The sequence below is a fragment of the Vombatus ursinus genome, unplaced genomic scaffold (assembly GCF_900497805.2).
Source record: "Vombatus ursinus unplaced genomic scaffold, bare-nosed wombat genome assembly UNPS02014798.1, whole genome shotgun sequence".
NCBI lineage: Eukaryota > Metazoa > Chordata > Mammalia > Diprotodontia > Vombatidae > Vombatus > Vombatus ursinus.
Genome location: NW_020954576.1, coordinates 25,812,504 through 25,836,229, shown reverse-complemented (window position 1 = coordinate 25,836,229; position 23,726 = coordinate 25,812,504). Strand labels below are relative to the sequence as shown.

Here is a 23,726-nt window from a genome sequence, read left to right as displayed (position 1 = left end):
AAATGGACTTTAATTTATATTATAAAAATGCATTAAAAACTAGATCACACCTTTCTTTAAAAGGATGTCTGGAATGGGGGAAAGATACAGTGGGACCAGTAGGTGATATAACCTCAAAACATCAATAGCTACTTTTAAAAAAATTTTAAGTAAGTAATTCTTTGGATTGGTGGCACCAAAGTAGGGGAAAATCAAAGTAATTCTGAATGTTACCTATGATTCTCTCAAAAAATATTTTTGCCAAAAATTTTACCATGAGCATGGTATTTTTATAAGTGACTTTCTGTTCCTCTTCAAATCTCTTTAAAATAAAAAATAAAACAGGCTAAACAAATTATTTGAAACATCATTAGGAGTTATACACTTAATGTATTGTCATCTCCAACTAACTATTAGATTTGACTTGATAAATAATATAGAAATGAAATGTTATACAAGCTTGTCTGAATACTATATATTTTTTCACATTCAAAATCAAGACCAGCTTCCATTATACTTTTCAAATAGAACACCAAAGCATCTGATATAATTTACCCTCTTTCAAAAATGATAAAAATATAGGGTCTATGCCTCTAAACTGCAAATATCACCTACTATATTTATTTAGCATCTTTAGTGCATTTCAGAATATACTAGATGGACTTATATGCCAAGTTCAAAACTAAATAAACGAAAATATTCTTGGCTACTTATCTTTCAAAAATAAAATGAAATATTGAAAAAAAATTCTAAAATGTGACCCTTTCCAATCAGTTTTCTTTTTAAGAGTAGTAAAACATTCTTTATAACTTAAAATTCTTTTTTGATTTGTCTCTTTTTTTCTTTTTGGAGTAGTAGTGGTAGAGATTCTATCACGTGTTCATATCTCTGTCTAGACTGAATACCAGCATGAGTTCACTTAATACCTAGGTAATGTTATAGTTAGCCCAAAAGATAGAGAGAGCTTAAGGCTCAATTTAAGACAACAGAAAAGTTGAGATAATGCCAAGTTTAACAAAAAAGACACACAAACATGCAACATTTTCACTTACGCCATAAAAAAAAAAATACCAATAAAACTAGTATCTAATGTAGTTAACTCCTGTGTATTAACTCTTTGTGATAATTTCTGGGCAATTTTTTGTTTGGTGGGTAGAGAAAAGGTCAGAAATTAGAAAGCATGTTAAACTTTTTCAAATCAGTTTTGGTAGGCTATCACTGAATGGATAATTAGCAAGAAGTTGGTAAAGGCTCAAAGCATGTAACAGAGTAGACATTTCTAACATTGGAGCAAGCAAGAGGTAAGCTCTGGACACGATAAATTCTTGGGAACAGGGAAAAAAAAAAGACAACATAACTAACTTGCCCATGCTAGAAATAGACTTCCACCTATTCCTTCTCCCTTCCCATTTTCACTGTGGAATGTGTCATCTACATCTTAACTCCTGGTCCAGATTTTCCCAGGCATAAATTTGACCTATGCTCTAGTTTGCTACATAACCCCTCCCTACCATAACTTACACTTGAGGACGATTCCAAGTAAAATTAAGTTTCATAATTTATCTATGAATATATTCTCCATCCCCAATTTAAAGATCCAGAATTATGGCTGCCATATTCCCAATTCTGAGGACTGAAATTTTTTAGGATAAGACAGTATTAAGATCTTGTTCTTGAGGAATGTGTCTATGGTGTCAGAAAGTAAGATATGATGCTTGTCTCCATCTATAATAATCTCCACTGCTCTTATCACTGTTCCTTCATCACACTCATCTGGAAAGCAGCTTTAAGAAACGTTGGTGTGTTAAAATAGCAAACTTTTAAAATGTGTTCTTATTAAGAATCAGTCCTAAGTTTATGATCGAGAAGTAAAGAGAAAATTTTAAAATTATATTCTTACTAATGCACCTTTTACAAAAGCAAGGTCAATGAGTTTCTTTTTTTTTTTTTTTACTGTTTTGATAACTATTTCACTATAATTGGCTTCCCGTGCAATCCTAAACATTTTATGTAGTTAAAAACATCTTGAGAAGGAGTCCATACATACGCTTTACCAGACCACCAAAGGGGCTCAATTCATAAAAAAAGGTTATCACTTGCCCTAAAGGAAATTAAGTATAATAGAGATTTCTGACAATGATTACATTAGAATCAGGATCTTTGCTAATCAGATCTAAGCAGGAAAGAAAGAATAATTTAATATAGCTGTATATCCCACTATATATTCCAAAGTGGCAAAGCAAAGCAGAGCAAATAACCAGATTTACAATCAGGAAAACCTGGGTTCAAACCCTTTGACAAATTTATAGGAGCTGTGTAATCACTGGCAAGTCACTTAACATCTCAGTCCCCTGGAAATTATCTCTCAGATTATGAATCAGAGGAGTTGATCTATATGGTGAAAGGAGTTTCTACACACTAATGAAATCATAAATCCAGATCAAAAAAAATTTTAGTAAGAAATAGGTAGTATTTTGTTGCCTTAAGTGGAAACTGAAATGAAGAATACTTTAAAATAGCTAGGGGAAACTTGTTTTAATACAATTTCTTTGATAAAAACTTTCTACCTGTTGATATAAGTATGGAACAGAAATTTCATAGTTCACTAGCACTTTTGCTTATTAAAAAAACTACAGGAAAGTATGCCCAATTACTAAAGTAGTAGCAATGAATTATTTTTCCTCAGTTGTATATTACCATAATTAAAGTAAATTAGTCTCAATGGTATTGAGAGAGAACTTTTTTCAATTTAAACATAGTTATTCCTTTATTGCTGAATTGTGCCTTATTTTTAGAGTTATTCAACAGTATTTTTATGTATATTTGTTTAGATAGGCAAAAAAGCTATTAGTCAAAGATTTTCCTCCTTGACCTGGAAGAGTCAACTTCGGGGGAAGGAGGGTCTTAATATATACACTGAACTTAAGCCTCTAAAAGCTCACTAATTTATCTAGAAATTTTATAAATCATATTAATAAAGAAACAGTACAATACAGTGGAAAGTATACTAGAATTAGAAATAACAAGGGCTGAGTTCAATTTCCAACTCTGACATTTATGACCATGGGCAAATCACTTAACTTCTCATCCCCCACCTCTAAAATAGGGATGATAACAGTATTGTAATAACTACCTCAAATGATAATTGTGAGGAAAGCATTGTATAAATCTCAAAGTGCTACAAAAACGAGCCTTGTCATGAACACACACATAATATCATATTCTCTTCCTATAGTGATAACATAATGCCAACAAAGAAGAAAATATCTGTGACCACAATATGACAAGACAATACTTACTTTCTTAGCTAAGGAAATACTGAAGAATATGGAAGTGGGGGGGGAGGGTATTTAGATTTTAATGTACTCTAAAAATATAAAAGTTCAAGCATACTTTTCTTTGCTTCTCACTTTAGTTACTGGCATCTTGGTCACATAATTCATTTTTTCTCAAAATGAAGTGAATGATAATTATTTATTTTTCTATTAAAATGTCTACTGTACTTAACTCTTCATTTGTCAGAAGATGTATACAAAACATTTATGGCCAGAGTTTAATATATCTTATAAACATTTTTTTCAAGAAGGATCACCTTTAAGGTTTAAAGTTATACTACAGAAAAATAATCAAAGTAAGACTATTTTTCTTAACATAAGGCTTTTTGTGAAAATATATGACTACATGGAGTCCATAATACAATTTAATTACCTGTGACTTATACTAGTTACAAAACTTTTATTAAGTCAGACGGAACATAATGGAGGACCACACAGCAGTGCTAAGTACAAAGACACACAAATGAATCTCTTAAAATTTGTTTTACGATTTTATGGTATTCATGAAATATTAAAATTAAGATTCAGTAATGATTATTTCATTTTCTAGCCTATCTCTGGCAAATTTGTAACATTAAGTTTATAGCCTAATTTTAAAAATGTAACAGATACAGAAGTAATCATATATAAGAGGATTTTTCTTATATCCTTTATAGTTAACTTCCTAAAAAAAAAAATGGATGGAGATCACTATGTGAACCAGATGATTCTACTACCATTGCCTTTGTAAGGAATATGTCATTTATGTGTGAAATTTTTACGTTTCTTCCTATATGAAAGTAGGGGATTAGATTTATTCTGTGGTTTATACATTTTATTCCACAAAGCATCTCTTGAACAAAGCGTAAACAAAGAAACCTGCTTAATTTTTGTTTATTCTTTGGCCCTCCAGTCCCACACCAATATTGTAATTAAAAAGTTGAAGTACTGAAACATTAAAACATACTCAAAATGATTTAAACGATAGGAACAAATGACCCATATGCTATATATCTATTAACAAACACAAGTTCATATTTCTCTAGAATCAATTAGCAAATCAAAGTTAATCTAACTATAAACATGTAATCAAAACAATTTATCAAAATAAGATTTTCACTACAAAAAATGAAGCTGTTTTTAAAATCATAATTCACTGTTTATGGGATAATTTAATGTAAATTTCACCTCCTAAATTAAGCCTAGCTACAAGCATGAAAAACCACTTAGAAACTTTACCTGCTTCCTGTGAATTTAACACTTCTAAGGCATGCATCATGGCACTTGCAAAGACGTTGGCATCCTCTTTACTGCCAAAGTTGAGACCATACACCTGTCTAGCATCTCGCCATTGGTGGAAGGTCTGTGTAGCTTGATTATACTTCAATCCTTTAGGAATGGCACAATTTATCACGACCTAAAAATACAATAATTGGTACAATTAATTCAATGTAATTTAGCAAGGATTTAAATGTGTCTAATATGTAAAAGACACTATTCCAAATAGAGGGGATACAAAGGCAGAGACCAAACAGACCCTACCCTCAACAAATTTACATTCTGATGGGGTAGAAAGTGATAATCATACACAGACATGTAAATATGAAGAAGGCAGCAAAGATAAAAACTCAGGAGCAAGAACAGGAAGCACTGTCACCTAGAGGAAATCAAGCAAGATCTCAGGTAGGAATAGCACCTAAGCTAAGCCTTGCATGTGGCTAGGAATTCCAAGAGGTAGAGGTAAGTTGAGAGTGCATTTCAATCACTGAGGACAAATTGAGCAAAAGAACAGATGTGGGAAAAGAATGCTGTGTGCAAAGAAGGCAGGAAGGAAATATGCATTTATCACTAGCTTATACTACATGCCAAAACTGTACTAAGTGCTGGAGATACAAACAAAAGCAAAAAGAAAAAACAGTTCATGCCCTTAACAAGTTTACATCCTAATGGATGAGAACCCAAAAGAGTAGGATCAATGGATCTTACTACTATTTGCAAGGCTCTACAACATTACTTACTTCCTTGATTTACTGTGTAAGTTTGATCAATCACTCCATTTCAATGCAAACATTTATTAAATGCTTGCTATGAAGAAAGGGTTGTATGGGGAATTGGGAATACAAAGATAAAAATGAAGTTTATACTGGTGATACAACGATAGATACACAGAAAAGCACAATATAAGGTAGACTATATTAGGAAGAAAGAGATACTGTGCAGGGGTGTGCTGATAACTTGAACCACTGCTAAATTTTCAGTGTGAGCATTCACACCTTGGAAATCAGCAAAGGCTACAAACCAGAGCATATGGAAGAGGAAAAGGATCATAGTCCTCCTTGAAACCAGATAATTAATTAGCAGGGGGATTGTGACAGAGAAAGATATACTGAATGCTCTGGGAAATCTGAGAATCAAGGAACAGAGATTATCAAATAATTTTGATTAAATAAAATTTAAAAGCTTTTCACAAAAGACAAATAGTAGGGTTAGGAAAAATATTTGCACCAATTATTAACAATAAGAGTCTGATATACAAAATATACAGGGTACTAGAAGAACAGCAAAGAGCTATTTCCCAGTAAACAAGCAGTTAAAGGTTACAAATAATATTTCAAAGGAAGGGGCCTATTTTCCAAGGTGTATAGGAAACTGATTCAAATTTATAAAAACAAGATCCACTGCACAACAGATAATGGTCAAAGGTAGCTCTCAGAGGAAGAAATCTAAGCTAATTAATAACCATATTAAAAAATGCTTCAAATCACTAATAACGGGAATAATAAATTAAAACAACTCTGTTTAAACTTCATACTCATCAAATCGAAGAGACGATGAAAAAGGAAAATGACAATTGTTAGAGGAAAGGCACACTAATGTACTATTGGAAAGGTATAATATTCCAACCACTCTAGAAAGCAATTTGGATATACTACAAAAGTCACTCAGCTGTGACATACTATTTGGCCTATATCCAAAGACATCAAAGAAAGAAGAAAAACATTCATAGTTGCCAATTATAGTAATGGCAAAAAACTAGGAACAAAATGAATATCTATCAACTAGAGAATGGCAGAACAAATTACGGTATATAAATGCAATGGAATATTACTTACAACAAGAAATGGAATGAGAAAAGGAACAGATGCAAGAAACCTGTGAAGACACGTGTGGACTAATACAAAGTGAAAGTCAGTAGAACCAGAAGAAAAATACATACAATGAACACAAGATTGTAATGGAAAACAACTTTGAAAGACTTAAGAACAATGATCAATGGATGACCAATCATGATTCCAAAAGACTGATAACGGATGCATGGCTTCCACTTCTTGGTAGTCAATAGCTACAGAATTAGACTTGGTTTTCCTTCACGAGTTACTTCTCAAACTAAAGGTTAGGGCAAATTTCTAAGGTGTAAAGTGAAGTTTGTCTTCTCATCTCCTTTCCAAAATATCTTTTTTATTCTTTCATACTGTTCTGAAGCAGTCACACCAGCTCCATCAACAGTCAATAAACATTTATTAAGCAACCTATTATGTGGCAGACACTGTGCTAATCTCTGAAAGATAGCCCTTACCCTCACAGAGTTTACAATCTAGTGGAGGTAGACAACACACAAAAACATGATGAAAAAGGTAGTAGAGAAGTCAGATTAAGTCCCAAAGTAGTCCAACCAAGTAAGTAGGAAAGAGACAAAACTCCTCTAATTGGTCATCTGCAAACCTTGATGATATTTCTAATGACATGTCAACATAAAATGCTCATACCTCATGTGTGTAATTTATCCAAGATTGCTATTAAGCTATATAATACAAAGAACACAGGCTAAATTTAATCAAATTTAAAACATTTCTGTGGAAGTAAATCCTGTGTAACCCTGTTTCACCTGAAGTCAGTTCATAAATAGTTATTAAGCATCTATTACATTTCCAGGCACTGTGCTAAGCACAAGAGACCCAAAGAAAGGAAAAAGATAGCCCCTACCCTTGAAGAGCTCACAATCTAAGGGCAGAAACAGCATGCAGATAACTATGAACAAATTAGCTATACGCAAGATTAATAGGACATAATCAGCACAAGGAAGACAACAGAATTAAGAGGCACCAGGAAAAGCTTACTATGGAAGGTGGAATGTTCGAGAGTATTCTATGCATGGAGGACAGCCAGTTAAAATGCTCAATGGTCGAGGGAGTTGGAAGATGGAATGAGTGTCTTGTTTCAAAATATGGCCTAAAGTCTTTTCCAGGAACGACAATGATTTTCAGTGGAAAGGTGAAGGAGGTGAGGGAAAATCACAGAATAACTAAGATAACCTTTCAAAATATGGTTTTATTACTTATAATGAGCAAGGAATTCATTTCTATACTAAGATCACACCTTCAAGTTTTCTGGATAGAAATTTTTTATATTTTCAAGACCTTTCATGAATTTGAACATATAAATTCTTACATACCAAACCTTAGATACCTAAAGACCCTTCTAGTTCTTACAAACCTATAGAATGTGAAGCCTAATAATCTCTCTCTGATAGACATACATTCAAGAACATAGCAGTCCTCCTAGACATCAAACTCAGAATGCTACTAATAAAACACTAGTATCCTGTTAGTGTCGCATAGATCTGTCATCCATTACTTTACAAAAAACCTTTTTTGAAAGGCTAACATTTTTATACTCTGTTTAATTCTTGGTACTTTTTACATCAGTCATTACAAACTTCCCCTCCATACTGAACCTTCCCTTACAAGTAAAATATCCAATACAGAGACCATATCTGTATTGTAAATATGTATAATCCCCTCCCACTTATATGGGGGGGAAGAGGTGATTATGAATTCACTTGGACCTTCACTTAATCAATTACTCCAAGTTCCTTTTAGTTCATTTTTATTGTTATAATTTTGAACACACTGTTCTCTTGATTCTGCTTATTTCATTCACCAACAGTATTTAAAATCTTCCTATGAAATTCTGGGAAAATCTTCCCTGAATTCCTTATTGTTGTCATTTTTTATTATACAATAATCACATACCATAATTTTTTTTGTATTTCCCAGTCAATGGAGACATACTTTATTTCTTCAAATACCTGACTATACCCCTGCGTCTCCTCTTTCTCCATCTAAACATCAATAATCCCTTCAATAAATCCTCATAGCAAGAAGTGGAGGTTACATAAACTTACATATAAGCTTGTTATCCATGCCTTTATCCAAAACACTGAAGAAAATGTTAAAAAAAACAAGGCCAGGACACTTTCTTGGGGGCACTCTACATTTAAATTAACCCATTAATGACTACTCTTTGGGTTCAACCATTCAACCAGTACTGAACCCAGATTCTAATAGTGGCAAGTCCACATCTCTCCAACTACATCTCCACAATGAAAGCATAAGGGACTCAAAAAAAAAAAAAGATGAAATTTCTTCATCTTGCCCAGGCTAGCAGTATAGACTGACTACCCACAGGCCTTGTCGTATGGGGTGTAGGAGTTTTGACCTTTTTTTCTGATGCAGGCAAATTGTCCCTCCTTAGGTCTCCAATCCCATGGGCTCACCAAATTAGCAAAAATATACAGACTTGATGCAGACACACACTCAGCGTAACCTACTGTAGCTAAGAACTCCCAAGTTCAAGAGATCCTCCAGCCTCATAGTCTCCTCAGAAATAGGGATTATAAGCTTGTGCCACCCTGCTCTGACATAAAAGCCTTTTGGAAATGCTTGACTGAAATCTAGGTAAATATTTCCTTCATCTACCAGTTTAATTATGTTATTAAAAAAGGAACTGAGGTTAGTATAGCATGACTTGCTCATGGAAAAAAGGCCTTGCCATTTACTTAAAAAAAACAAACCTTCTTATAATTTTGTCAGAAATCTAAGTCAAGATTGCTCCATTCTTATCTCTTCTGAAAATGAATATAGATAGCACTTCCCATTTTCTCTAATATTTAAAAAAACAGGGACAGTGGCTAAGCAAACATCTGCCACAATACTAGGGAGTTTTTCATCTGGATCTGATAAATTAAACTCATCAAGGATAGTAATTAATCTCTGATTATACTTTTACTTATTTATCTACAGAATGGAAAATAGAAGCAAAATAACAATTGACTAAAACTTCCTTTTTTTTCCATTATCAAGTACCAAAATTCTGTCCCCTCCCACTTTCTCTGATACTCCCTTTTCCCACTATAGTTTCAAATAACCTTCTTACAGGATTGCCTTGTGTTTGTTTATATTTATTCTGTTACCTGCCTTTCTTTCACACTCTTTCAAAATTTTCTCTTTTCTTAATAGAAACAATTCCCATGGAATCTTCAGAAACTTAATCTTGAAAGCTTCCCATTCCTCCTGAGCTCATTTCCCCCAATGAATTTTAGGCCATAGGACCCTCCTACTTATTCTATCTCTAGACCTTTGAAATTTGCTCTCCTCAACTCTGGAATGCATGTCAGACTATAGCCAACTATCATCTCCTTTATTATGAAAATTAAGATCAATGATCATTTCCCCACCTCAAGGAAGGAGTACCATTTCTACTATAGCAACTGGCTGCTCCTCTATGATGTCCTCTAACTCTTTAAAAAAAAATTATTAAGGCAGTCCAAGAAACTATTAGCTACACTTCATATAAAAATGTTTTTCTAGTAAAGCTTGTGATCTGTTCCTCAAATTTTGGGAAACGAGGATTTAAGAGATACAGGCAATTAGCAATAGTGATGCCAAAAAAAAAAAAAAAAAACAAAGAAAGAGACCTTTGATATTTTTTAAAATGTATAGAAAAGAAGGAGGGGCACAGACAAGAAGGATAGCTTTGAAAGTAACCTGATAATTTTGTTACATGTTTCTGGAAAAAAAGCAAGCTGTGTAAAATAGAATGGAAAGGAATAATTTCATGCACAGTCCTGTTTTTGAGTTCTACTTTACATATGAAAATGTATATTTCATATATATATATATATAAAAAGTTTATATATATATTTATATATATATTAAGTTCAGAATTTTTTAAAAAGAGTAATTTTTTTTAAAAGGAGTGAAAATTTATTTAAGATAATGCAGCTAATGAGTGGCTTGGTTAGCTCTAGAAGAATGGCAATAACAGTTTAATTTGTATATGGTATTATGGTTAATTTTTCACTTAAAAACACAGATCGTACATACAGTACTAAATACAGCTCTGTAACCAAAATAAATTTAGGGCAATGGTCCTCAAAGAGTAGCGTAAATACTCCTTGGGGTTCCAGAGACCCCTTCAGGGCATACACAAGATTAAAACTATTTTCATAATAATGCTACCATGTTTAAATTTTGAATAGGGTAAATATCAACAGACATAATCCACATAAACAAAAACTCTACGGAAAATCTTCAATAGTTTTTACGAATGTAAAGGGATGGTGGGACCAAAAAGTTAAGTAAGAACTGTTGATTTAGAATACAGGTTATTACTTCAATTAGAATCTTTATATGTACTCAATAAAATAATTAAGTAATCCCAACATCAAATAAGAGATGAAGGCCTTTATTTTTTTTTTAAAGGTCCTTACCTGATGGTCCTGAATCTTCCTTCCCACAACTCGAAAAGTGTTATTACCCGTATGATGATATATATGAACTCTGCTAAACCCAGTTGAGCCACCAGCAGGCACCCATTTCTTATTGGCATCATCATAAACCATCACTGCAGCTCTTGCTTGGCAGATACTCTGTTCACTGGAAGAACAAAATTCAGATATTTAAGATTTATAAAATAGCTGATACAAAGTTATAGAAAAGAGTATACAGATTGTGAACCTGATCGAGGAAGGAACCCAGATTTTATCAAGGTCACTGATGAAAGTTGAAAATGATTTTTCTACAAAATTTAAATATCTAATTCATTTACCAAAATGAACATGAAGACTTTTTTTACATTATTCATACATATATTTAACTGTACATGAAGGCTAATTTATTTTTTATAAATCTGTTTGTTTTACTGTGTTTTCTTACTTTCATACTTAATGACACATGAAGCACTTAAAGAGTTGACAAACCTAGAAGAAGCCATCAAGGTAACAAAAGACAGACAAGCTAGTCATGTGAAATAGATTGTAAAACTGAAATAAGTATTCACTGTGATATACTACTAAGTTAGCATGACTAGTTCAAATCTACAGATCACCTCAAGTTGCATTTTAGACATGAGGGCAGTTATTTTAGGCAAGTAAATTACTTACATCTTCAGTTATGGAGGTTAATTGAGGTTATATCACTTCATTTAAATTTTACTCCTTTCTAAAGTGGAATCCCAAGTCTCCTTGGATTTAACTAAATTTTTTACCATTAAAGAATAATGTGGAGCAAGAAGAATTAGGTAATATCTGTAACTTCAGTGTTTTAAAGGCAGGAAAGGGAACAACACTTATTAAGTACCTACTATGTGCCAGATATATTATGCTAAGCACTTTTTACAAATATCTTATTTGATCCACACGACAATCCTAGGGGGTAAGTACTATTATTACCCTCCACTTTAAAATCACGGAAACTGAGGCAAATAGGTTAAGTGACTTGACCAGGGTCACACAACTAATGGCTAAGGCTGGGAACGAATTCAGGTCTTCATCTTCACTTTTGCTCCATGACCAGACTACCTACTTTTCTAGTTACTTATAATTCTGATATCATTTGTATTCTTCTTTTGCCTATTTCTTCACCAATAATGTGTTTACATCCTACTTACATGTATGAGCATGTACTTCACTGACTTTTAGCCATGCAGCATGACTAGAAGGACACTTTTTTTTTTTTAAAGGGGGGGGGGGCTTGGTCCAGAAATCCAAGGAAAAAATCACGAGTCATTCGTCCAGCCTAGCTCAGCAAAAGAAAAAGAGTTGAAAGGTCTTTGAACATTAGAGACTGGGTAAGAATCAAACACACAGACTCTTCCAATGGAAGGAATGAACCAAGGTCTGCCCAAAGCTATGCATCAGGGCAAAAAGGGTCTGGCACAGAGAGGCCTTATCATGTCCAAAGAGCAAGAACTAGTAGCAACTGGCAGCACTAGGAATCCTAGGTCAAGAGGAACCTGCAGTTCAGTCACTATGAACCTACAGAGCTTTCGAGCCAGTCTAGCAAGCAGTCTACTGAAGGTATAACCAGTGGCAGATCCACAGATGCTTAGTCTCAAACCCAGGTCAGAAACTTGCAGAACTAAGACCAAGAGATCAGTGCTTAGACCTCCTGGATCAAACAACTCTGGGTACGCAAAAAGTTTCCAAGTTCCTAATGTGAGCTACCCTTCAGATTCTGGAATAACACACTATTCAACTTCTGATAAAGCAGCAGCAAGAAAAAATATGACACAAAATATGACCAAGCATGGCCAAGATATTCCCCTCCAGCAATGCACTGAGATTGGTCCTAACATAAAGTCCAAGGTCAAGAAGTAAAAATGAAAAAATGAGCAAAAAAAAAAAAATTCAATCATAAAAAGGTAGCACATTATCAAGGATAATAAAGAGGGAAACAAAGATGAGAATAATTCTAAAACATGTATAAGAAACGCTTCAAAGAAAAGCACAGCTTAGGCACAAGTTAAAACTGAATTCCCAGAAGAGAGAAAAGCTGGAATTTAGTGAGCTAAGAAAAGATTGTGTATTATAAGAATGCCAGGGGGAAAAGTTGGAATAGAAATGAGAGTTGTAGAAGAAAAAATTGGAAAGAAAACAAAGGTTTGGCAAGAAAATGAATAAAACCTTATACAAGCACTGAACTTCTAAAAATGAGAAAGGACCAAATAGAAGCCAATGACTCCATGAGACAAGAAGAAATATTACAGAAAAGTCAAAAGATTGAAGAAATATAGAAAAGTATGAAGACTCTCACAGCAAAAACTGACCAGCCAAACAGATTAAGGAGAATTCAAGAAATGACAGGCCTACCTGAAAGCCATGACCAAAGAAGAGCCTAGACTTCATATTTCAAGAAATCATAAAAGAAGACTGCCCAGAACTCTGAGAACCAGAAGACAAAGTAAGAATAGAAAGACTCCATGAGTCACTTCTGAAAGAAATCCTAAAATGAAAACCCTCAGGAACATCAGGGCCAAAATTGGAAGCTTCCAGGTCAAAGGAAAAATACAGAAAGCAGCTAGAAAAAATTCAAACAGAGCAAAAGTCAAGATTGCACAGGATGCAGCAGCCACCACTACAGAAGATGTAGAGCTTGGAATATGATATTCCACAAAGCAAAATATAAACTTACAACCCTAAGGGGTGGGGACATGAAGAGGACATTTTATATTTTAATCAAATAAAGGCCTTCCAAGTATTTCTGATTTAAAAAAAAAAATGAGAGGGAATAGAAACTTAGAAATACAAACATAAGAGTCAAAAGAGACATAAAAAGTTAAATGAGAGCACAATCATTAGGGACTAAACAAGGATAAACTGTAAAAGTTCAAATATAGAGATGATATATATGTCCCTGAAGAACCATGTCATTATCAAAGGTCAAAGAGATAGACTATTATTAAGAGTAGAAATGTTGTTTGGTTTTTTTTTTAACATAGCAATGTTTTTTTTTAACAGAAAGGAAAACCTATTAGTTAAATGAAAAGGGTAGGAGAAATTAATGTCACATAATTTGGATGAGGAAAGAAGGTGAAAAAGTGGTGAAAGGAGAACAATACACACACGGTTGAATGCATTTGGTAGTGGAGAGGAGAGAGGCATAAGGAAAAACTCTAACCACTAAGGGTAGATCACAAAGGGTGGTTTAATAGGCTTCCTGTAAGAGGTGGGATTTTAGCTGGAACTTTTAAAAAGCCAAGGAAGCCAGGAGGGGAAATGATCTATGATAAGAAACCATTTACAAAGCATGACACTGCAAAAGGATTTCTAGTGGCTTTTTCAGAAAAATCATTGCTGATTAATGATATCAGCACATATTTACAATACATTTCTGTTTTTTATATTATCAGAGTGGTTAAATTATTTGCTCACACAGCTATTGAGGGTCAGGACAAAGTCTTTGTACTAAATGCTACCAATTCCAGCCATGCTTTAAAAAAAAAAAGTCTTTTTTAAACTACCTGTCAACTACAACCCTAAGAGATGGCAGTGCCATACCTCCACCTTTTCCCCATGATAAGAAAAATACAGAGAGGGTGACTCTTTTTTGTGCTATTGCTCAAGGTTTCCATAAATACATTCTTTGATAATTAGAAAATTTGCTCGCATTAATTTACTGTTTCCTGAGCACAACCTAACAAATGATTGGAATTTTTTTTTTCCCTGAATTGGTTCCATAACCTTCTTGTACCTACGGTGAAAATACAGAACACTGAAAAAAACAGAGGATGGAGAACTGGCATCTGCTAATATTTTTTAACATTTTCCCCCTGGAACCACACTGATCTACCCTAGGGACAATTTCATTATTAAAAATAAAAAATGCTACTAAGAAGAATGCTATTTATTGAAATTTTTTAAAAAACTGATCATCTAGACATCATAAATTTCAATTTTCCTAACGATTTTAAATATGAAATTACTTGTACATGAAAAGTTAAAATTTAATCATTTAAGAAGGAAATGCAAAGTTAAATGCAAAAAGATCAAAGTTAATTGCAGGTAAGAAATATAGCAATAGTTTGCAGAGTAACAAATCATAGCAAGATAAAACTTAATTTTTACGATGATGAGACTTGACTATGTTTTTAGGAGCAAAAAGACACTGAAGGTATACAAGAGGGGATGACAGAAGAAATGAGGCCACAGAGGAAATGGAAGGGCATTGAATGAATGGCACAGGTGGAAAGCTTAGCTTTAACAAGTGAGAAAGCTGAGCCTGAATGAGGATACAGAAGATCAGAAAAATGGAAATGAAGCAGGATATGGATCTTAGATTAAGAGCTGAAAGGGAATTCAAATATCATAACTTTCCTAGTCAATAAACACTTTTAAGTACCTATTACATGCCAGCTAGTGTGCTAAGCACTGGGGATACAAAAAGAGGCAAAAGATAATTCTTGCCCTCAAGGAATTCACAATTAAATGGGGAGACTATAAGGAAACAAATATGTACAAACAAGCTGCAATACAGGATAAAGAAATAATTAACAAGGAAGGCACTATAATTAAGAGGAGTTGGGAAAGACGTCCTATAAAAGAGAGGATTTTAGTGGGGCCTTAAAAGGAAGTCAGGGAAGGCAGCAGGCAGAGATGAAAAGGGGAAGCACTTCCGGCATGGAGGACAGCCAAAGAAAATTTCCAGAGCCAAGAGACGGAGAGTCTCATTCAAGGAACAAAACAGTGACAACATTCTGGCGAGGAGTAAAGTGTAAAAAGACTAGGAAGGTAGGAGGGGACTAGGTTACAAAGGCCTTTAAATCCTAGAGAGGATTTTGCATTTGATCCTAAAGGCAATAGGGAGCCACTGGAGCTTAGTTTAGTTTTGCGTTGTTTTTTTTTTTGTGGGGGGAGGGTTTGACATGGTCAGACTGTACTTTGGTGCTTTAGGAAAATCATTTTGGGGGCTGAATGGAGGACTGATTGGACTGAAAAGAGATTTGAGGCAGGCAGAACCAGCAGTAGGCTATTGCAATAGTCTAGGCATGAGGAGATAAGGGCCTGTACCACAGGGTAACAGCGTCAGAGGAAAGAATGGGATGTATTCCAGAGATATTGGATAGGTGAAAGTGGCAGGCCTTAGCATCAGGAAGGATATGGAGGGTGAGAGATAGTAAAAGAGTTGAAGATAACACTTAGGTTATAAGCCTGAGGAAATGAAAGGATGGTGTTGAGGGATGACAATTTGGAGGTAAAGATACTGAGTTCTATTTTGAAGATGATGAGTTTAAGATATCTAGTGGATACTCAATTCCAAATATCTACTAGGAAGTTGGAGAAGCCAGACTGGAGATCAGCAGAAAGGTAGAGACATTTGAGAATCATCAGTATAGAGATGGTAATTAAATCCATAGGAGCTGATGGTATCACCAAATGAGGTAGCAGACACAGAGAGAAGGCCCAGGACAGAACACTATGGGACACCTACAGTAGTGGGGGGGGGGGGGGGGATTGGGGGGGGGCGAGCAAAGGGGGAATAGAAGAAGGAGGGGAGAGAGGAAAGAAAACCAGGAAAGGGTGGTGTCCCTAAAACCAAAAGAAAAAAGATTATGGGGGGGGGGGTTAACAGTGTCATAGGCTGCAGAGAGGTCAAGGAAAATGAGGGATGAGATGAAATGGTTTATCTTAAAAGGTTTGGTTTATAACAAGTCACATGTCTAGTGTCAGAGGTGAGATGAAGAACTGAACAATGCAAGGAATTCTCAAGGGCAAAGAGGGAGACAGCACGTAGGAGAGAAAAGGAAATTGGGAAAGAATAGAGAATTATGCCAGGTAGTATATCTAGAGGTAATGTGAAGACAAGAGAATAAGGGAAGATACCAATATGGAGAGGCTTATGCCTAAGGCATTGAGTCTGATAACTGGGGGAGCAGGACATTGTCCCATGGGAGGTGACCTGAAGGAATGTTACCTTTAGTGAAGGGGAATAAAAAGCAAGTAGATATACATGAGTAATGAAGAGGCTCACATTATTAATCAGAACAAAGGTCACGTTAAAAATGTGGGTACCTCCATAATCTAATTATAGGATCACAAGATCAAAGCTGGAAGGAATTTTAGGAATTATCTGTTTCAACCCCTTCAGTTGACAGATGAGGCCCAGGAAAATTAAAGGCCTTGACTGAGGTCACATATGTAGCATGTGGCAGAAAAATGATTCAAACTCAGGTTCTGACTCCCAAGTTCAAAATATGTTATACTACTCCACACTGCTTCCTATCCCTTTTCCAGGAGAAATGTTCTCCCTTGATTTCCTGGGTGGTTTCTCTATTCTGCTTGGTGAAGTGAAGGTAGAAACAAGTGGAATGAAAACCTCCTAAATCTAGTTCTTCCTCAGATTGAATTCTCCCCTTAATTTCCCATCTACCTAAAGATATTAAAAGGAGAACCACATGAAAGCAGGAGAAGTGTGGCATATCCAGAACACAAAGGAAGCTGGGATAAAAGTAGAGTCTGTGTTAAGAAAACACCAGCAGTATAAGGAGGAGTCAGATTATAAAGGACTATGAATGTCAGGGATTTAGATTTGGTATAATTATGAGTATGACTGTAAACAGTATAAAGGACAGACTGAAGTAGGGAGAACCTTGAGGCAGGAAGACCAATTAAGAGGCCATTGTAATAATCTAGGCAAAAACAGAAGGGCTGAGCTAAGTGGTAGGGAGGAGGTGTCAGATGGAAGAAACATTGTGGATATGCAAAGAAAAATATCTAACAGTTAACTGGATATGTAGGGTGAAGGAGAGTAAACAGTCAAGGCCACTAAGGTCACCAACCTAGAAGTCCAGAAAGGTGGTGCCTTTAACAGAAAAAAGAAAGTTTACAAGAGGTATAGGCCTGACTTAAAATTAACATGTTTAAAACAGAATTTGTTAAGATATCTCCAGGATAAACAGTTTGGAATAACAAACAGGAAACTGCTGATGTATGACTGAAGATGGGGAGAGACTAATGTTGGACACAGATCTAGGAATTAGCATAGAGATGACAGTTAAACCCATAAACTAATAAGGTCACCCCAAAAAATTGTAGGGAGAGAAGAGTCCAGGGAGTCTAATACAAAGCATTGAAACAAACCAACAAGTACGGGTATGTGATATGGATGATGCACCAGCATGATGAACCAGCAAAAGAAACTCAGGAGAGATTAGACAAGTAGGGAGGAGAACAAGCAGAAGAAACTAGTTCCCAACAAGCCTAGAGGAAAAGATAGTATACAGAAAAGGGTGACAAACTGCCAAATGCAGCAGATAGGTTAAGAACTATAATGACTGGGGAAAGCTCAGCAAATTTGGCAATCAAGACATCAGTGATAACTTTAGGGAAAGCAACTGCAGTTCAGTGATGAGGTCAGAAGTCAGATTGCAGAGGGTCAAGGAGCAAATGAGAGGAGACAAAGTAGAAGCAAGAAGTATAGGCAGCTTTTTCAAGTTTGGTTTGAGTTCTGAGTTTGGTTGAGAAAGAAGAGATTTATGTAGATGATAGTTTGAGAGGATGATATAGATGGGTTAAGATTTTTCAAAGATAGTGACACTTGGGTATGTTTGAAGGCAAGAGAGAAAGAACCATTAGATGGTTCAAGGGCACATGTATAGGGGTTGGCCTTGGCTAGCTAGAAGATAAGCCACTTCACTGTCAGAGACTGGTACAAAGTAAGAGTGGAGGGATGATATCAAGAGAAGAGGGAGCTCATGCTAACTAAATAGCCTATTTTCTAAGTAAAGTGGCATGGTCCTGAGCTAAGGAACTGGTTTGAGAATAAAAAAGAAAGCTTTTTTAAAAAGGTTTTGTGGGGAATGAGATTGGAATTCAATTAGGGAAAATAAAGGAAGTGCCATGCTGCAGTCAGAATCCAGTTGAAGTTTGATAACATTAAATTATAATGTACTTCGGTCAGGACAGTTGTGTAACATCTACCAGGTCCAAAGAGTAGCAGGTGAGAAATGGAAGAAGCAGAAGAAAGGAGTAATCTTAACTAAGGTTTCACAAGGGTTGCTTGCAATACAACAAGGGGTAAGGGTTTCTATAGTTGTGCTATAAGAAATGATGAACAGACTGACTTTAGAAAAACCTGGAAAGACCTGTATGGTCTGACGCTGAGTGAAGTGAGCCGGAACCAGGAGAACATTGTACGCAGTAACAGTCACACTGTGCAATGACTAACTCTGACAGACTTAGCTCTTCTCAGGAATGCAAGAATCTAAGACATCTCCAAAAGTCTCATGATGGAAAATGCTATACATATCCAAAGAAAGAACCATGGAGTGTGAATGCAGATCGAAGCATACTATTTGCTCTTTTTTTTCTTCTGTTTTGTTTTGTTTCTTCTTTCTGGTGGTTCCTCCTATTGGTTCTAATTCTTCTTTACAACATGACTAATGTGAAAACATGTTTAATAGGAAGGTATACGTAGAGCCTATATCAGCACTCTGTCTTAGTTTCAAAATAAAGCTATTGATTGATTATTTACTGGTTGCTACGGGTGACATACTTTTAAGAAGGCAGCATTCTTTGAAGGACAGTTATTTGTGACAGTCTGGTCATTAAGATTGGCATAATGTTTCTGCAATCATAAGCAAACTAGAAAGCACATACAAGAAAATAAGGATGCTCAGTTTGCAGAGGAGTTAAAAAGATGATTCATATTTTGAAATTCAAAATTCAAAGGGAAGCTGTTTGGGATTTTGGGAAAGGGCAGTAAACTTCAATACTTCACATTCTAGCTTCCCTGGCTTCCTTTAAGTCTCAGCTAAAATCTTAGCCTTTCACAGTCCTCCTAAATCTTAGGGCCTTTGCCTTTCCTCTGAAAGTTATCTCCAGCTTTCCCTGTATATATCCTGCTTGTACACAAACGTTATTTTTTGTTTGTTTTGCCTTTATTTCCTCAGCACTTCGCACAGGGCCAGGCACACAGCAGGTAATTAATAAAGGCCTGTTAACTGACAACTATTTGTTCATACCCTTTGACCACTTATCCATTGGGGACTTTGTGTATGTGGATATGAACGGATATAAAATTCTTTCAGAGAAATCTGATATAAATTAAACTAAGTCCTTTGATAGCAAGTACTGATTTTTTCTGCCTTTCTTTGCATCTTCAGCCCTTAGTATTGTACCTGGCACATAGTAGATGCTTAATTAATGATATGTGACAAGGCTAGGACAAGGAATTTTCCCGTATCACCATATCTCTTCTTATCCTTGATACATTAATTTTGTTTTTGCTCAAACTTTTCAGTTTCATGTAATCCAAGTCATCTATTTTATCCTCTGTAATTACCTCTGTCCCATGTTTGGTTAAGAATATATCTCCTATCCATAGCTGTGACAGGTATGATCTGCTCCTAATTTGTTTTAATAGTATTATCTTTGTGTTATTTCCCCTTCATTCCTACCTCTTTTCATTACTTCCTTTATAGTGTAGTAAAAAATTCATTGTATTTTTCCAAATAAATTCTATAATTATTTATAAAGAGTTCTATTAAGTATCCCCTTGATAATTTGATTAGTATAACATTAAAATTCTAAATTAACTTGGGTGGTATTGTCATTTTTATTATATTGTATGGCCCAGACAAAAGCACTGAATATTCCAAAATATTTAACTTGTTCTTTATTTCTTGAAGGAGCACTTATTCAATTTATGTCTTTTATGTGCTTTGATGACCTGATGCCCAGATATTTTATAATTGTGTAATTATTTGGAATGTGATTTCCTATTCTATCATTGCCTTTTGAATATTGTTATTGTCATATAGATGCCACAGATCTTTGAGAGTTTAAAGCTACTATCTTAGAAAATCCTAGGGAACCAGAAAAGACACTAAGTATTTTCTAAGCAATTAGAACACAATGGGTTGTTGAAGATCTCTATTTGGTGTTCAGTTAGTCTGGATGCAATGTTTTAAAACATACTCTTTTATGTCTTTTCTGTTCTCAGGTTTATTCGTATAGTGCAGAGCAAGTTCTTTTCGATTTGTTCGGATATCATTTGCTAGTTCAATGATTTTATTTCTCTGCCCTCTTCATTATATTGGCTAAAAGTTTATTAATTTGACTACTCTTTTCAAAGAAGTGGCTTTTAGTTTTATCATTTTTATAATTGTTTTTTGTTTTAGTTTATCTATTCTTCCTCTAATTTTTAATATCTCTTCTTTTGTGCTTACTGGCTTTCTAATTTTTAAAAATGCATATTAAATTCATTATTTTTCTATTTTGTCAATGATTTTCCACTCTAGGGTTGCTTTAGCAGCATGCCATTAATATTGGTATGGTTTTAATCATTATCATTTTCTTTCACATAATTCTTAATTGTTTCTATGATGTGTTCTTTGACACACATTAGAGTTTCATTGTTAAGTCTCCATTTGGGTATATAGGGTTTCTCCGCCCCTTCCCCCCACCCCCATGACTACTACTTTTATTGCATAACAGTTTGTAAAGAATGTATTTAATATTTATTTTTACATTTGTCTGCAAAATCTCTGTGCACTGATACATAGTCAATGTATTAAGGCATCATTAATTATACCTCTTTATGAAAATACTTTTCAGGACAAGTAATAAAAGTCATGTCTGAATTTCTTTAGAACACAAATGATAGATTTACAATTGGCAACATTATGTCAACATGAGGCCATTAAAGACACCATATGACTGAAGAGGAGAGAGATGAAGCTGATCAATATCTAAGTTCAAGGAATTCAGTCAGAATGGAGCTTTCGTGCGGTAATGAAGTTCCACATGGTGCAAAGAACACATTGATGATTTATTAATCCTATTTAGGGGATGTTAATTGTGTCTTTGACTCTTTCTCCAGCAATTTGTTCAATTCTTTATTTTCCCTTTTGTTCAGATTTGTTACTTAAATTACTACGCAAGGAACGTTGCAATCTTCTGCCACTATTATCTTACTGTCTATGTTTCCTTGTAGTTCAATGAATTTCTACTTTATGAATTTAGATACTAAAGTATTTGCAGCATGTAAGTTTAGTATTCATACTGGTTTGTTGAACATGGTTTCTTTCAGCAATCTGATATCCTAGTTCATCCCTTTTTATATTGTAAATGCTTATTTTTGCTCTGATAGCATGATTCCAACTACTGTTTCTTTTAATTTCCCTGATAAATAGTTTTTAAAAAATTTCCAGTCCCTTTAGGTGTGTTTCTTGTAAGAAATAGATCAAGGGGCTTTATTTTCTTATCCAATGTAAACTCTTCCATTTTTCGGACTGTTTAATCGACTCACAAAGTTATAAAAAGTTCAGTTTGTTTTCTTCCATGTCTTTCCACATATTAATCCTCCATGTCTTTCCACATATTAATATTTTCCCCTTCTTCCTCTATTAATACAGTGCTTTGTATCTTCAGTTTTTTTAATCTATTTCAAAGCAACATAATTCCCAGCAACATTCTTTCACCCTAAAAAACCCTAATACTTCCTTTTCCCTAGTTTTAATATTTTTACTTACTTATAAGTTCATTTTTCATTCTTCCTTTAACCTAATTATTTAACTCTTCCCTTTTTCTTCAGGTAGTCAAGAAAACGTCTCCTCCCTTTCAACTTACTTTGGTTCATCTGGTTTTAGAATTTCATTTTCTGCAAATTTTTTTTTATTACTTTCAACTACAAAGAATACTATATTTACTAAGTAGAGCTAAGCTAACAGCTACTGTTAGCAGAATTCCTAGAGGAAATTGTTTTAATGAACAAAAAAATTAATATTTGTTAAAGGCTAATGAGCACACCAACCGTAAGTAGTTACGATCTAAATTTGAGAGTACTAAAAAAAAAATTTAGTTTTAAACATTCTGTAATCTTATTCATACTATTAATTGTATTTAACAAACCCTTTTGCATAAACAGAATATAAAGGTAAATTTTAGTCCAAATTATCACAAATACCAAACATATGTAACATACAGAAAAATACAACTACCAGGTATTTGGCACCCTCAGTGTCAGAAACAACTCCAAACCTAGAAGAAAAGGTCTGTGGCAAAAGAATCATTGAATAAGGTGAAAGCAACAACCTGATAAGGAAAAATAAGATTGAAGTATTTTACCCTAGGGTATTGTAATTGGTCATTTTTGACTCAGAAGGAAAGATAAGCAGTAAAATACAAAAAAGTCAGAAAGAACCAGGATGAGAGTGACAGATATCAAAAATAAAAACAAGAATTAGGAAGGGCAGTGATTTAGGGAAAAGGAGATGAACAGGAATAGTGGAATTCTAACAGACTCCCTAATAGGAGAAAAGAAGAAAGTCAAAGATAAAGAGACATTTACTAAGAACCTACTAGGGGCAGATAAGTGGCACAGTGGATACAGCTCCAGCCTTAGAGTCACGAGGACCTCAGTTCAAATCCCACCTCAGACACTTGACACTTACTAGCTGTGTGACCCTGGGCAAGTCATTTAACCCTAATTGCCTCACCCCACAAAAAAAAAAAAAATCTACTGTATGTGGAGCACTTAGGAGATACAAAGATCATGTACCCTCCAGGAGTAGGTAAGAGATAGATAACTACAAAACAGAATATTGCATAACAAATGCAATACATTTATAAGGCTTCCTAGAGGAAGTAGGCTTTAAAATTCATGTGGGAATTTAGAAAGCAAAGACTTTTTTTTTTAATGAGAGGGACAGTACTAAACACAGAGAACAGTTTGAGCAAAGGTATGGAGGCCAGAGAGCACAATCCTTGTTTAGAGGTAGAAAAGTTATTCAGCTCTGCTAAAGGATGAGATTGGCACAATAAAAGATAAGGTCGGAAAGATAAAGTGACATCAGTTTAAAAAAGGATTTAAA

General features: G+C 34.6%; 1 protein-coding gene across 7 annotated transcripts in view; it reads right to left on the bottom strand.

Moving 5' to 3' along the window:
* Nucleotides 1-23,726, bottom strand: part of LOC114049784 (protein enabled homolog) — a 132,594-nt gene that overhangs the window by 67,500 nt on the left and 41,368 nt on the right. For all 7 annotated transcript variants that reach the window (XM_027871190.1, XM_027871192.1, XM_027871194.1 and 4 more), the window contains exons 2-3: nt 10,846-11,011; nt 4,533-4,710 (exon numbers count right to left, since the gene is read on the bottom strand). In XM_027871190.1, coding sequence (XP_027726991.1) covers nt 4,533-4,710; nt 10,846-11,011 — 344 coding nt within the window. The remainder of the gene's footprint in view (nt 1-4,532; nt 4,711-10,845; nt 11,012-23,726) is intronic.